General features: G+C 43.2%; 1 protein-coding gene across 1 annotated transcript; it reads left to right on the top strand.

Annotated features, from left to right (window-relative positions):
* Window positions 1-68: 68 nt before the first annotated feature.
* atp5f1d (ATP synthase F1 subunit delta) lies at window positions 69-5,221 on the top strand. Its single transcript, XM_062395534.1, has 5 exons — window positions 69-306; window positions 1,321-1,474; window positions 2,355-2,443; window positions 4,822-4,951; window positions 5,089-5,221. Exons 1-4 carry the CDS (start codon window positions 190-192, stop codon window positions 4,942-4,944), a joined length of 483 nt encoding a protein of 160 aa, XP_062251518.1. The 5' UTR covers window positions 69-189; the 3' UTR covers window positions 4,945-4,951; window positions 5,089-5,221.
* The last annotated feature ends 11,184 nt before the right edge of the window (window positions 5,222-16,405 follow it).

Raw genomic sequence — 16,405 nt, forward strand, 5'->3', positions numbered from 1 at the left:
GCTTCTGATTGGCTGTCTGTCTCTCGGGCTCAAACGACTACACTACCCTGCATCCTTTGCAACAGCGCAAAGGCTTATGGGTAGGGTACCAACGTCCTTGTCCTACCCTGCGCACACTGACCGTCTTCACGCCGGAGCTCCGGGATCTCTGTCATTCACTCGTACTTGAACAAGAAGCGGCTCTCCGACATGATGGCAGCGAGGTTTCTCCGCCGGGCTCTCCCGGTGCTCAGGCAGGCCCGGTCCTACGCAGAGGCGACCTCCGGTGCCCCGCAGATGTCCTTCACTTTCGCCTCCCCGACACAGGTAGCTTAGCTAACGTTAACGGCGAGGCTCCTCGGGCCCAGGCAGCTAGCCGGCTAACTCACTTGTATTGTCCTCCAAAATGCACCGTCACATTTGACATGAGACAACCATCACCTCCGTGCTCGTGTACGAGTCTTGCACGTATTCTAACAGCAGCTGGCGCACACATGCAGTTTTGATGCAGGCGGAGTTTGCATTGCGTGAACAGGGGCTTAGCTTAGCTGGCTAGCGATAGCGAAGCTAGCTGTCATTCAATGTCTTTGCCCAGCGGTGTGTCAGTGTGCACTTCCCGAAGATGTGACCTAAAATCGCTGCTCTGTTGTGATCTTAACAAACTTTAAAGTACACGCCTACACAGCAGTGTTTGTAAGTGTGTGACATTGTGGATCAGTGCCGGAGTAACCGTGTTAACAGCCGTGCTCTCTAACCTTGAGCTCCATGTCACAGTGAGACGGTCCCCTCTTACTGTGTTAGCACATCCAGTTCTTTGTGGGACTCTTATTGAAAATAGAACATCACTAAGTAGTGTGCCTTCTTCTGCCATTGCACAATATTCCCTTTATGATATCATATTTATATTCTCCAGATTTTGATTTGGGTCTGCACCAACTTGCACACATTCAGAACTATAATTAAGTGTCTGATTTCTTTCAGCAAGATCCATGAATTATTTTTGCAAGAATTATAAAAACATTTCGACAAACGCTTTCTCTGACAATGTTGAAGAAAGTGAAAACAGTAAAAGGACCATTTTGATCTGGACTATCTGATCCAGATCAAAATGAATGGGTTCTTTACTGACCCGCCCCCCCCATCGGTGCAGTAGTTTTGTGTAATCCTTCAAACCATTGGACAATCAGATCTGACCTTGTCAGACAAACTATGTCCTTATCCTATCGCACCAGTCTTGCAGCTGCATCTCTGACCAGTCACTGCTTTGAAGTTCAATTCTTTCATGACTGTTTATCAATCAGTAACTGCATCTCTCCATCCTGTCTCCACTTCTGTCTCCAGGTATTTTTCAGCGGGGCCAGTGTGAAACAGGTGGATGTGCCCACACTCACCGGTGCATTCGGTATCCTCCCTGCCCACGTCCCCACCCTGCAGGTGCTCAGGCCCGGCGTTGTCACAGTCTACAATGACGACGGCTCCACTGTCAAATACTTTGGTAAGACTGTGCGTCACAAAGTGAAAAACTACATCTCTGCACGGCTGTGATAATGTTTTCCTTTGAAGGAAAATTGTTAAGTATGTATTCCGATGCCACATTAGATTGTGAACACTTTCACTCATTCACAGCCTCATGGTAAAATTGTCGATGGTCGATATGACATTATAGAGCTTATTCCATCCATGTATTAACAGACGGCACGAACAAACTATGATAATGAGAATAGCGCCACGCCGAACCAATCATGTGGCAGGAATAGATTTACAGCCACATCAGGTTAGGTGGACACACACAGCACAGAGCATAGGAGCCAAGTCACTTGTTGAACTGTCGAGAAATGCACCATGGTGCAGCTGATCTTTCTGCCCTCTCCACTCCATCTTTCCTCTTTTCCTCTCTTTCATCTCCTCATCTGTTCATCCCTGAGATCTATCTTCTTCCCCTTATCCGTGTTTCCGCTCTGTCTATGTCTCTTACATGTAAAAATTACATTGTCACATCTCTTACGTCGAGCTATAGCAACGGTGAGCAACGAGAATCAATCGAGCAATTGTGAAACATTGTTAACTGATTATGTTGTAGTGTTGTAATAAATGTTCGCAGTACAGTTGAAATATTTGGTCATTCTATCACTGGAGACTAATCTCATATTTTATTTTCTAAAGTGATAAGTGCAAATTTCGGACCCTGGCTTCAACATGTCAAATGTGAAATAAAATGAAAGGGTCTGAATATAAACTATTATAAAAAAAATATATGATATACATATCAGATCACCATGCATTAACATAATGGAGATTCCTTCTCCACACAAACAACTGATTGTAAAACTGAAAAATGACTTGTTTTGATTTGTTACTCTGTTGTGTTTTCACAGTGAGCAGCGGATCAATAACAGTCAATGCTGATTCTTCAGTGCAGCTGTTAGCTGAGGAGGCGTTTACCTTGGACCAGTTCGACGTTGCAGTAAGTATATAGGCTTGTATGAAAAGGTACACCATGTGATAATACAAATGCTTGTTAAACTATTTGTTAAGCAGTTGCAATTCTGCGTCAGTGAGCAGAACATTTAGAGACAGCGGGTTTTCAGGTGTCTGAGAAAATTGCTGTTTAATATTCTTGAAATTCCATAAAAAATATTCCGTAGCGTTTTTAAAGACAGGGGAGTGTAAGATTAGAAGTTGAATCATGTATTGAAAGGAACTGCAATATAACTGCACCATGTAAATCACAACAGAAAACTTCTGCTACTGTTAGATGACTTCATGTTTAATTTGAAATTAGAAAAGTTGGGGGTACATTATGTTGCCGATCAAAATGCATCATGACCTTCCTGACACAGTCCATAGATACATTGTTTCAGAAAGGCGGAACAGTTTTGTGTAATGTCCCACAGGTTATCCTGTAATTGCATTAATTAAGTCTGTATTTGCTTTAATGATTTAGCTAGCGTATACTGGCATTTATCTTTTTATTATGTGTAATGGCTCTGAATGATATTATAGTACTTAATTTTAGCGAGGCATGTAAATGCTAGAGGTCAGCGTTTCTGGCATCTAGTTATCCTGTGTGAATACACTGTTGAACTTGAGAATGGAGATTCAAAATACCTGTTACATTGCAACAGCCATTTATTTCCTGTGGTCCTTTTAATTTAAATTATGGCTCTTTGTTCGATCAGAAGCTGGTTGTCATATCTGTCCTGACGTTTTTCATCCCACTACCACGCAGTCCTTCTCTTTGTACTTGTGGTGTCCTTGAGCGTTAGAAATCCTGACAGCTCTGCAGTTCCACAGTTTAGACTTCACTGTGGAGGCGGGCGAGAGAATATTCATTTCTCCTTTTATTGTAATGATGGGTTTTGTGTTTCAAGGCTGATATCGTCGTCCGTTCCAAAGGTCAGCATCCGTATCTTCGTCCCTCAGAGTTCATGTAAAGCACATTTTTGTCTCACGCATAATAGAAATGGAAATCCGAAGAAATTCGTATGAATTGCGTATCTCAACGTCACAGACGCTCAGGTTCTTGTAGCACTTTGTTTTCCGAAATCCAAAACCTGCTCATTGGAGGAGTCTTTGTTTTAATTTAACTCTTCAATGTCTTGCACGGATGACTCTGTCTCCTACAAATTATAACTGCAAAATGTAAGTCCAATGCGTGTGAGTCAACTCCTCATGGATCTTTTATGTTTTAATGAGAATTGTGTGACAGGTGTCCATATCCAATTTGTGGAGGCGTGCATAATCACTGACTGTTCTCCCTGGTTTGTCTCCCAGCAGGGACACGGCCTTTGACAGCAAAGACCATTCTTTGAACCCACACTAGATTTTCTTCCTCTCTCATTTTGATCTGCTGCGCTGATGAGCGGCTTCCAGCTGATAATTAGCCACCTGATCAGAGTTGCAGTCTGGACTTTGTTTAAATGTTAGTCTTGTTAATGCTAGGCTGCATTATTATGCTCTCACTGTGGAGGTGTCTCCCTTTGACCTTGGCCAGTGTCAGTGTCAAGTTGACTTCATAGCGGTAAATTAGTTTTTTTCTTTTGTCGCCCCTCTCGTCATCTCCCACTCTGCAGTAACAATGCACATGGGCCCACGCTGTTAATAAGGAGAGAAAGGTCAGTCACTGTTGAGTTATAGCAGATGTGTCAAATCCCTACTGGGAGACCTTTAACTTCCAGCTATGTTTGGCATTTCTCGTTTCTAATCGCTACTGTGACAAATTGAGCTTTCACAGCAAAGAGGCAGAGGGGATTTTCTCTGCCCGTCTTTCTCTGCACTTTTCAGTCATTCTTGTGCAGCCTTACTGTTGACTTGTACATTTGGTTGGCTTCAGAGCTTTTGACGATCCATCGCCGTTGACAATTTGGTTACTACTTGGACAGTGTGGGTTCGAGTGATAAAAATGCGGCTCGGACTATAATTTTCTATCTGAGCCAGAGAGGAAACTTGGCGATATCGACCCTAACCCTGATGTGTTCCCTGTTTACCGGCAAGTGCAGTGAAAAAATCAAGTACATAGCCCATCCAACATGACTCAAATGACATAAACCCATTTCAGAATTTCCGTGCGAAAGTGGCCCTTGGCTTGGTTGTTCACAGTCTACAAATGACTAATGGGGTGATCGGCCAGTTTAGAGATGTCATCAAATATTATGTCGCTCATGGCTTCCACTTCGAACCTTGAGTAGAAATGAGGTTCAGAGGGAAAAATGTAATGTTATCACAATATGACCCAAAATGATGACATGTCTACTCCTTTAAAACAAAATCTCAATTTTTTTTCAGCTGCTTCCCCGTACTGTCTCACCTTTTCATACTCTTCTGTTTTCTGTCCATTTCTAGGCTGCCAAGGCCAACCTGGAGAAGGCCCAGTCTGAATTGGCTGGAGCATCTGACGAGGCAGGGAGGGCAGCGGTTCAGATCAGCATAGAGGCCAACGAGGCCATCGTCAAGGCTCTGGAGTAGACCTGTGGTACGACACATCAGCTTCAGCACCATAAATAAATTCAGTCTTTTTCTTTTGCTCAGTCCAACACTAAATGATTAAATTTACAGGACACCAGTGGTTACGTTCATATATTGAGTCTTGTTTTATTTCCGTCCCACTAGGTACTCTTTTCTTTTTCTTTGGTGGAAATCAATGGTCGATCTCTGTTTCCAGCTCAGTCACGTCAGTGTCCAGGAGATTCCATGCTTGCTTTGTACATTGGATGAAAATAAAAATAAATTTATTTGGAATTACCAGGTGATGAAGTTTGTGGTATTTTATTTAAATCTAGCCCATGCTGCTGGGATTAATAAAATCGTTTTACTCCAATTAATCATTCGTTATCTGCAATAAAGAAGTAAAGCGTGACAGATGAAAGCCGTCGTGTATCTTTATTAAGTGCTACTGTCACAGAGTAGCTTTGTGGTTCAGTTTACTGTGTTGTCTGTGTTTCTGCCACTTGGGGGCAGCAGATATCCGCTGTATTTGCACCAGAGCAAGCCTTCTCAGATTCGCCTTTGACTTCAACCACAGTTTTTGGGAAGGAACCATAATATTATTTGTCATATAACCACTGCTGGACATAGTTTCCTCTGACAGCCCCTCAAAAGAAAGATCATGTTACTGAATTACTGAGTTGTGTGTCAGCTCCTGTATCTGGTCAGAGCTGAGTCACTTTTACTGTTACAGGGTTGGAGGTATGTGGAACCTTCAGTCACAGCTTTAATTTTATGTTGGCAGTGCTTGTTTTTTTATGAGCGATGACCTCAGGCTTGAGCGGGCCAAGCCAGGAAAGTCCTCCATTGCCCATCCTGTGGAAAAAATGGCCTTTCTCGTATTTCATAACCACAAGCTTGAGCTTTAGACTCCGGGAGGCGCTGAGCTCATTCACGTGCCGACTGAGGCAACCGGTTTATTATGTATGTCAAAATATCTCTAAGGCCTTTTAAGAAGTGGAAGTGTTTACCCAGAATTGCTCTCATTGCTAATGTGCAAACAGAAACTGCTGCTCAATTGGCTAATAAAAGAAGTGCTGACTTTTCTTGTCTAAACAGGAAAATTAATATATTGCTATCATAGAAGAAAGCAGAAGAAAGCAGACACTCTAATCAGTGAACCTAAAATGTGTTGAAATATCTTAAAGCACATGTTGTGTGGACTTGCACAATGTGACTTAGATCAGTATCCATTAATAAAAAATATAGGTCTCCAGCTCTCTGTTCTCCCTTCCAGTCTGTCTGTCTCTTTGATCAAAGCCTTCACATCCATGCTGCACACACACAGCAGTACACACTCGTACTCACTCATCAGGCAGCCTCAGGGCCTGGAGACATGCGAGTGAGTAACACTTCAGACAGACGAGATGAAACGGTCACGTCAAAACCACCACTTCTTTAAATCTAGATTTATGAAGGGGGATGTTGAAACCGAGCACTGTTCCATTCTCCTCTCTGTGCCACGCTAAGACGCCACTGTCGTCCAAAGGCAGAGCCTGAACTGGCCATGTGTTTTCCATATGCACGCTCTCCTCTCTCAGGACCTTTGAATCTTTTTTGAGAAACGACACTGCGAATGCAGAACTGATATTTTTATCTGTATCATGATTCGTTTTAAGGTGTGTCTCATTCTGTGAAGCCGCACGACTGAGTCAAACTACGCTCATCTCTGCCTCACAGCCTAAAGCAGCACATGTCTCACAGACAGCCTCTCTGACCGCCGAGCTGAAGGGCTGTACGTTGCTGTAGAAGCGGTGAAGTGCTGTGCATTGATAAAGCACGATGAGTCCGCAGTGAGAGCCCTTACCCAAGAGCCACTCTGTCTCGGGGCTGATGAGGCCTGCGATAATAAGTCACTGTCTACATTTATGGATGACCATGTACTGTAATTATAAAGATTGAAGTGTCTGCACCTGGGAGACACTACGATGATAAACACCGTGACGATCCATGCTGTCATCTCTGAGCTCCGAGCTTTGTGATGGCTCACTGAGCTGCACGGCTTTGACCGAGCGAGACAGCCGGTAACAAAGGAGCCGGACCAGCCCATGTGAATCATCACACCTCCTTTTTAATCCGTTTGCACTGTTCCAATTCTCCTATGGTTTTGTTTGTCTGTTATTGCTATTGTGTGCACATAACACTCTTTAATGCTAATTTGCACATGTTAGCGTGCCAAACTTGCTGAGCCATAATAGCAGGCGAAACCTGTTGCACAGTAGCATGTTAGCATTTACCTCAAAGCACAGCCTCACGGAGCTGATAGTATGGCTAATTTTATTATAAATGACTTCCAACAATTCATTGATCCTTAAAATAGTTTTGTTAATCTGATTTATTTAATAATCTAGTTGATAATTGATTTAATCTAGGGTTGGATCTATGTGTACTTTGACCTTTGAGTCTGCTCCATATTCCATCCACTAACATGGAGGAGGGGAGGTTTATGATCTACACGGCAGCCACCGGGAGGAGATCAAGACTCTTTGGCTTCTCTCATTGAAGCCGTCATGTCGTCCACAGTCAATGGTGAAAACCTTCATCAAGTCAGCAGGGCGTTGTTAGGCACATGCAGGCATCTGTCAGTACAACGGTAACACAGTTCAATCATAAAGCCAATGGAAAGAATCAAGGTGCCACATTTTCTCTGTGTGCCGTCAGAAAACCAAACATGACACTCAGGCGGATATTTCCCCCCGTGCCGTCAGAGGGTCTTGATACAGTCTTAGTCAGCAGCCGGACTGACTTACACCTCGTCAGACTTGAAACACAGACGAGAGTCTCTCAGTGGACACTCAAACCAAAACGCTCTTCATCTCTTTCATACCAAAGCTGTTATTAGCGTCATGAAATCATGGGACACACTTCACATGCCCCCCTGTTGACATCTCACTCCTCGTGCTAATGATAATTCATTCACCTGACAAAACTGGGAGACCTGTTCATTTATCTGGCACTGTGATGAAATAATAAAAAGGTGTAATGGATGAATAATAAGGGAGATATGCATAAAATGAGGGAGGGATAGGCGACACTTTATGAGACCGTAATTCGATTTTTTTGTATCTGTTGCTCTGATATGGGCCCAAATGAGACTCTTGTTTGTTACATAGAGTTGCAATTGTTGGTCATTTGCAGATATAATATTGTCCAGCGGCAGGGTTTGGCTAAATAGGCTACAGAATACTGAGAGTGAGAACTGGAGAAAGTTAAATTCCCAGGGAAGGTTAATGCTGCCACCTTTGAGCCAGCCATGACTTTGGGGATTGCAATTTCGTTACGTATCTAAGTGCAACAAACATTAAACATTTCATCCAGCATGCACAGTCATCTGCCGTGGAGCTTCGATATATTGTGGTTGTCACGTGGTACAGACAGATGCATTTTAGGAGCTTCTGAAAACTACATTTGCCCCCCGGTCAGGTATGGTCAAACACGGCTAAGTCCGCAACTAGGGGGCGAACGGAGGCTCCACGGCGGCAAGAGAGAAAAAGAGGAAGTTGACTGAAGTACTGAACTTTTAGTAGGACTGTGTAAAGAGCGGGCCTGCAGACTCTCAGTCAGCTGTCAGATACTGCATCCAGCCTGGTAGTGGGAGTAGGGCCCTGACACCAGCCTCCCACCACTCTGCCCTGTTTGTGTCATCCATTCTTACAGCCTTCCATTCCACACAAACACCCACCCGTCAAACACATACACACAAACACACACACAAACGCACACTTACACACACACACACACACACACACAGTCAGGCACTACCACAAACACTCAACCAGACGCACAAACACAAACATATTGCAGCCTGTGCCAGCTAGGTAACATTTCTACAAATAGCAGTGTGGGCATTTGGGAGAGAATCGCAAAGCCGCAAAAACGGCCTGCTGTAGAGGTGAGATAATCAGCTCCGTGGTGAGAGCAAATGGATGCTGAGTGGCAAGGCAGGTAATCATTGCAGTGTTTTTGTGGGAAAAGGGAAGAGTGCTTTTTCCGTCCTGATGTGTGTCTACGTGTTATCACAAAGAAGTGAGCAGCTGATTCAAGGACATGCAGGTATAAACATGAGCACCATAGGCACCTATGACTGCATAACTACCACCTACACTGTCTACATTAAAATAGGAAAAGACGTTCCCTTTCAATTCAAACAAAATCCACCGAATTTCACACACTCGTAAATATCAGTTCCTAAAACGTGTCTGATTTGTTTCGGTTGCCACTTGCTTTCATCAAGATGCACAAAGGATTTCCTGGGAAAACAGTGAAACATGCCCTATCTTGCAACGTTAAATTGTATACAAATTCAGGATATGCCCCCTGCTCTGGATCTGCACCAAATTTGAATGGGTTCTCCCCTAATCCAAACATCATCCCTCCTCCTATGCTGTTTCCAGACATGCAGTGAACTAGGGACTGTACGTGAGAACGCAAATGTCCAAGCGAGAGGCTCTCGACTTTCTCCTGCCAGTCCCCTGGTCAAAACTCTGTTCATGTCCCAGTGAGCCCATGTATGAACACAGCAGAAGATTCTCTGGAGGATTCATCGCCAGCAGGTGGGCACATTGATGATGTTTCTAACGTTGAGACATGCGCATAACTGAAGAAACAGAGGACACAGATACCTCAAGATGAAAAAGCTGTGCCATCCGTGTGGAGGACGCCGAGAAAGATGTCAATAGATAATGATAGTGATAATGATAAAAATGTATTTGTATAGCACCTTTTATACAAGAAATTCAGCTCCAAGTGCTTTACAAACATGCTTATAAAAATAAAAACATGTTTAAGTGTAATTCATAGAAGAGAACATAAGACCATGTTGAAATTACATTTAGAATTAAAGTAAAGAAAAAAAGAAAAACAGAAAAGAAAGAAAATAATAAAAAATATATAAGCGGAGGAGTTCGAGCAAGAAAAATAAATATTTTGGTTACGTCCTGCCTCTGCCTGCTGCACCCCCCCCCCCCCCCCCCCCACACCTTCAGGCTCCGGAGATCTCTTTGTTGTTCTGATCGTATCTGAGTGGAGAATCTCCCTCTGCACAGCTCATGTTAACTCTTGCGGAAGTTCACACTATATCTGCAAATGCCTCAAGTTTCTTGGAAGACGGCTCAGTTGTTTGTGTGTATTCTTGCTTACTGACGCAAACGTAAATTAACCATATACATTCTTGCAGCCATGAAACCTGTTCTGGTTTGTGAAATACAGTCTCTTCCTGTGAGCCCGGGACATACCGGCCTCTGTTGTTACTCAGAGCTGTTCTCCCACTTCCTAGAAGCATCACAGGTGGGGCACATTTACATAGGCGGCAAAGAGCCTGCTGCACATTTGCTTATAAATTAGGGGTTGGACTTCTTCCACATCCCCAGGTCTGTTTCCAGATCTGATGTGCTTTGATGATCTTCACTCAATTACACATTACCTAAGGAAAACATCCACTCTTCCGTTTTATTTTCAAATTCAATGTCCTAATTAGCAGATCTAAGTGGTTTCATGCAGATTTTCACAGCAATACGCATAAATGAAAACTGAAGGATGCAATAGCTGTCAACAAAAAGACGATGTGATTGAAATTAAATCATCCCTTAAGGATAGAGTGGAGGACTGTGTGCGTGTTTGTGAGAGAATATGAGGATGATGTGTGGCTGGGACAGATGTGTAAAACATCTATCTTTTCCCTGTAACTGTTGACAATAGGGACGGTGGTTGTCTGGCATTCCAATGAGAGGTGTCACAAAGGGTTTAACTGAGTGCATCAGTAGGGTGGGATCCGACCTGTGTTTACGTTTCAAAAATGAGTAGGAATGTGTGTGTCCCTGTGTCAGGGTGCAGGCAAGATTTTGGAGACAAAGATGGTGCTGAGAGAAAGGGGAGATTTGAAAAGGAGTCACACAATAAGGTGAGGCAACGTCAAGCCACTCATGCATAGTCACAGAGAGGACAACCCACTTAAGGAACACAGACACACACACGAAAGCCAATAGTCTGCTATAGCGCAAGTCTATCACGCTGCAGCAGTGAAGAACAGAGTTAAAGAAAGTTGAAGAAGGCTGCTCTTGGGTCAAGGTTTAGGTAAGGGGAAGGGGAGGGGAAGGGGAAGGGGAAGGCGTGGACTCTCCCTCAAATCTCTGATGCAAATGATGGGTTTGGTCAAAACAGGGCATGATTTGAAGGGTCTTAAAGGCCACGGCAGGACCCTTATCTTTAAACTGCCAACTGGGACACAGAACAAGCCACCCCTGTTTTTGCATTGAATCAATAGCACAGTTGGGGTCCTCAACAGTTTTACCTGCCCTGATGGATGAAGGGAGCAGGTGCAGTCTTTGAATAAGCAGGGAAGTGAAGGATATCAAACAACATCACACACATAACAACACATTTGTCCAGCTGACATTGTCTGGATTGAGCTGGAAGAGAAGTGGGAATACTCAGAATCTGTCGCCTGTCGGCAAAGGTTCTGGTTGGCTGCATGTCAACGGTCCATGTAGAGAGAAAAGGAGGCAGACCACATTGACCGAAATACATTTGCTATCAGCTATTTCATTTATCTGCATTCATATGCAGAAGCTGTTAATAGAGATTGGCCAAAATGTCATATGGACCTAAAACACTGATAAAGCGTATCACTGTTTGTGTTTTGTGTGACGAACGATCTCACGCATGTGAGAAAAGAAACTAGTGGGACTGTAAACAGTTAACGAAAAAAAGTATTGTTCTTGAAAAATTCTTCAAAACGTGTGTCCCTGAAGCTTATTCGTTTGAGAATGATAAAAGTATAACCTGTTAAGAAACATTTTTTCGGGGTTTAATCTTTATTCATTCAAAGCATTTTAATTAGAATTGACTGGTGATTTATTGCATGTAGATTTTTTTAAATGCCCAGCTAACCATTGAAAGTGCCCTCATGTCTCTCCCCCTATACATTCAGATTAAGGCCTGGTCTTGTTCGCTGCAAATAACTGTAGGGGAGGGGGGAGGGTTTCCAAGATGGCAGCCGAGTGGCGAGGCTTTCCTGTAAAGACTTTTAATACTAGTGCTGTTCAAGGAAGTGCGATGAGAGCAGTATGGGCTTACACACCCCCGCTGACAGTATGCAAAGTTCTATGCTTAGTCATGAGACTCACCTCAGTCTGGTTTTACATTTCTCATGAATTTCTCAGTAGGTGGTTGGTTCCTGAGACACTAACAAAACAGGATTCAGGACAGGAGCTACAATAATCTGCTGCTCTGCAACAGAGATTCCCTGCCGTGGGTGTTTGTACCCCTGGTGGTACCGATGCTGTCGGGCAGCGAGTAAAGATTAAAGAGTAGCTCAAGCAATTTACAAAAACAGAAATTGTAATTGAATAAAATGTGTGATCATATAAAGTAACACTTGAGAAAAACCTTTTGTGTGCAAATTAGTTGGGTTCAAAAATTACAATCCGATCAAAAAGTAATTGGTAAAATGCTGAAATGACTTACCTTAAATAATGGATAAGTACTCAGAAGTACTTTAAATAAAAGGTGAGGTCAATGGGGGGGTATTTGAGTTCATGTGACACTGCTGCGATGCATCTGACAAAACAGGTTGGGAAACACTGTGGCCTAGTCATCACACAGTGATTGATTGCTGTGGTGGACAGGTGGTACACTTACCACGGATGTATCAGTTCATGTTGGTGTCATGATATGTGGGGGGTTTGGGGGAGTGACCACTGGGACCCAAAGCTAACTGTCGTAACGGCTCCATGCCGCTAATCTTGGCACAGACACTTGACTCATCCCAAACAAGGGGACAAGCGCTGCCCCCCTCAGCGTGGATGACGTCTGATTGCTCCACTATCCTCTTGCAGGGTTAGTCATGTCTTGGATGATCGAAATTTTCCAGTCCTAGAGTTCACACATTCTTTCCCGTGTTCTGATATCATTCAGGCTCCATGTGATCTGACGACCAGGTCCAGGGTGCGGGGTTTGTCACTGCCTCCTGTGACTTTTTACACACATTTAACTGTAGTGTGGTTTTAGCTCCAAAACACCTACGGGATCAGCCTGGGCACATAAGAACAGATCGACACTTGAGTTCATGTGCAGTGTAGGAACACACACTCAGCATCTAAGTGGACTTAATTATTTGTTGCCCTTGTAATTAAATGTTGTGCATAGTTGAGATCCTTATTGTGTGTGTGTGTGTGTGTGTGTGTGAGAGAGGGAGCGAGAGAGGGAGAGAGAGAGAGAGAGAGAGCGAGAGACAAAAGCCTTGTCCCAATGATGCCAAAAGTAATTTCTGAGCTCCTGTTTGAGGTTAGTGGTAAGATGAAGATGTTAGAGTTAGGCATACATTGTTCGTAGTTCATTGGATGGATACAGTTGGGGTTAGGTTGTTCACAATTAATGGAAGTCAATCCAGTGTCTCAGTAAGGAGTGTGGATTTTTTCAGATCTCATTGACCATGTCAGAACACAATGAGAGAAGCAATTAAGTCAGTCCATCATGAGATCACTTTCGAGAATTGTTACTGATATAACTTTAGGTACAGACACTGTCCGATGTTCACACGTGGGGCTTGGGCTGCTGTTGAGTTACAAAGCAACTTCCTCAAACAGTACCATTCTCCCTTACTGGAAACATGAAGCCCAACTTTTTTTTGTGACAGAATCCAGTGCTTTTCTCATTACTGTATTTTGTATATTTCCATCGAAAATGATCTGTGTAAACCTGCTCGGCTTTTAACCTTCACCAGTTCAGCTAATCCCTCTGCCCCGGGGGCGAGCCTCGCTTGTGTCCCTATGAGTGACTGATAGCTCACTGTGGCTTCATAGTCACAAGACTCACCGCTAACAGCAGAGTAGGAAAATATGCCCACAAGCTAGTTTCCACCAAGACTCCCAAAGCAGTGCAGACATAACTCCCTCAACATGCACCCACTGGCTCGGGCCTGCATTTCCATGTCTGGGGTCTCATGATGGTGGGGTATGACTGGAATCAGGATGAACTGAAGCGCCTACGATGGTCAGTGAGTGTTGATGGTGACCAAACAATGTATCTGACAAAGAAAAGTCTGCAAGGCTCTTCCACTCATATGTCACAATAATCAAATCAAATGGTAGGTGCCACATTTTTCCGAAGGCACATTTGAATAGTACCTAAGCATAGATGACATGTTGTTATCTGTTGTTTTGTTCTGTGTCTAAGAGCAAATGCCTGAGTTCAGCCTGGGCCAGACATCCTCTGAATGTGATTGCACATGTAGAGGTGGGGTTGTTCCATGACTCCAAATAGAAAAGCCAAAGTACTTTCTGAATGGCTGTGAAAAGGTCAGATGGATGGATCGTAGTAACGATGCCCCTCCAGATACTATACCTATTTATGGGCATAACACTGAATCAGTATATGACATATTTAACATAGCCTGAGGCTATAACCAATTAAAATAATGTCTAATTTGTTTAATCTGTTAGAACCCAAGTGTATAATATGACTCAATTGTAAAAATATTGCAGTATTCAGGTTGTGGTCACCGCACCCCACCAAGAAATAGTTCAGCCTCAACACCCCATTAAACCAACACAGGTAGTCTTCACACGAATGAAACTCAATTTAATTTGTGAGTATCAGAGGTTAGCCAGAGTCATTTCCTTTTTGTTTCCAGTCTTTAGGATCAGATATAGCTGTGCTGTGGACGTAGCTTCATGGTTGCAAGGCACACATCAGAATGTAATCAGTCTTTTCATAATAATAAAGGACAACAAATAACTAGAATGGTACTAGAATGCATTGCTATTTTTCCAAGATCCATGAATTATTCCCAGAGAATGAAAAAAACAGACTCAAGGTAACATTTCCCCTTAAATTCCATAATACACACTATTTTCTCATCTGATTTTTTTATTCAAGATGCATGAATTGTTCCCTGGAAAAGTGGTGAAAAAAATAAAAATAAAGGGATGGAATTTCATGGAACTGTCCCCTGACCTGGATCTGTGTCAGAGTTTAAAGGGCGCTTACTAGTCTCCATCCTTTCACAAGGCCATTTTGTAATTCTTGTGTAATCTTACTGACAAACAAACAAAGCACTGTGGACAGGTGGGAAAACAGTAACGTCCTTGACGGAGGTATATGGACTAGAGGGGCGCTCAGAGAACGCATACCTCCACCAATGCTAACGCCCTATCTCGCCATGTTAAAAAAAGAGAGACAAAATCCTGGATCCACGTGATTAACTGCATCATGTGTGTCATGCTCCACCCCTTCATGAAATTCGTGGCAATCGCTTTCGTAGTTTCTAAGAAATTTTGCTGAGAGACACACAGACAAACAAACAAACAGCCATAAAAACGTAACCTCCTTGGTGCAACTAGCAAACTTAAAAACAGGCTGGGCCAAACCATAAAAGTATGTTCCCTACCATTTAGCTAATTATCAGTCTACTGTCTGCCAACAATTCGGCGGTTATGACTCACATTTATTGTTTTTGACGTCACGCTAGACATGAACCATAAAAGTGTCAGGGAGTTGGAGGGAAGCACGCCAACAAAATGTTGAGTGGCAAGTTGGTAAACTCTTGTGAAATGATCCGAACAAGGTCACAGAGGCCGTTCACAAAGAGCCTGTGATGACACTGATTACCTTCATCATTTCTGAGACACATTTGATTATAATCCTTTTCCAAATTCCAATTTCACATCCACAAAGATCACTCTTAACCTGACCTGCTGAGGATAATGCTTGTTAAAACATTTTAAACCCTAATGACACACTAGTATGTACAGGTGAATTACTGCCTCCACACCCATTTGTAAACTCAAATCACTCTTTAAAGTGCCTCTGAATTTGGCACATCGCAGCCAGCCCACTCAGAAATGTGTCTGATTACATAAATACTTTCCTCCACTGTCTTACATTTGGTGATGAATCCTGGATAAACACATCTTTCACAGGCAGTCGACACCACACATGGCATCTGGTATAAATAGAGACAACTGACTAATTAACTGTCGCTGGCCTGCTGTCTGTATCAAGTATCATCAAACAGAAGAGAATGGACGTGACTAAACATAGACAAGGCCGGAGCCTGGTGGAGCGAGGGAGGTGTGGGTGGTTATCATCTGGTTTCTACTGTGGCTCTTCAGGCATGTTGATGGAGGTTAAAACGAGCAGGATGGTGAGAGACGGGACCAGGATGACAGTTGAATTTAAACTGATGTGGGATCCGTCTTTTGTCGTGACAATTCTTGTTCTGAAGGACTATTTATACACACCTCGGGTTCCTGACACGTATCAGACTACCAGCGCTGAGGGAAGCGTGAACAAAGGAAAATAAAGGAGCGATGATGATTTAGTGTCTGTTTTTAGGTAATCCTCCTGTGACACATTGCTGCCACTATGACTATTAATACGTCTTTTCCTATACACCCTATATATAAATACTCATTTTATCACTCTATCACATTGCCTTCCTCAG

This window comes from Platichthys flesus, chromosome 9 (genome assembly GCF_949316205.1).
Source record: "Platichthys flesus chromosome 9, fPlaFle2.1, whole genome shotgun sequence".
In the NCBI taxonomy this organism is placed as follows: domain Eukaryota; kingdom Metazoa; phylum Chordata; class Actinopteri; order Pleuronectiformes; family Pleuronectidae; genus Platichthys; species Platichthys flesus.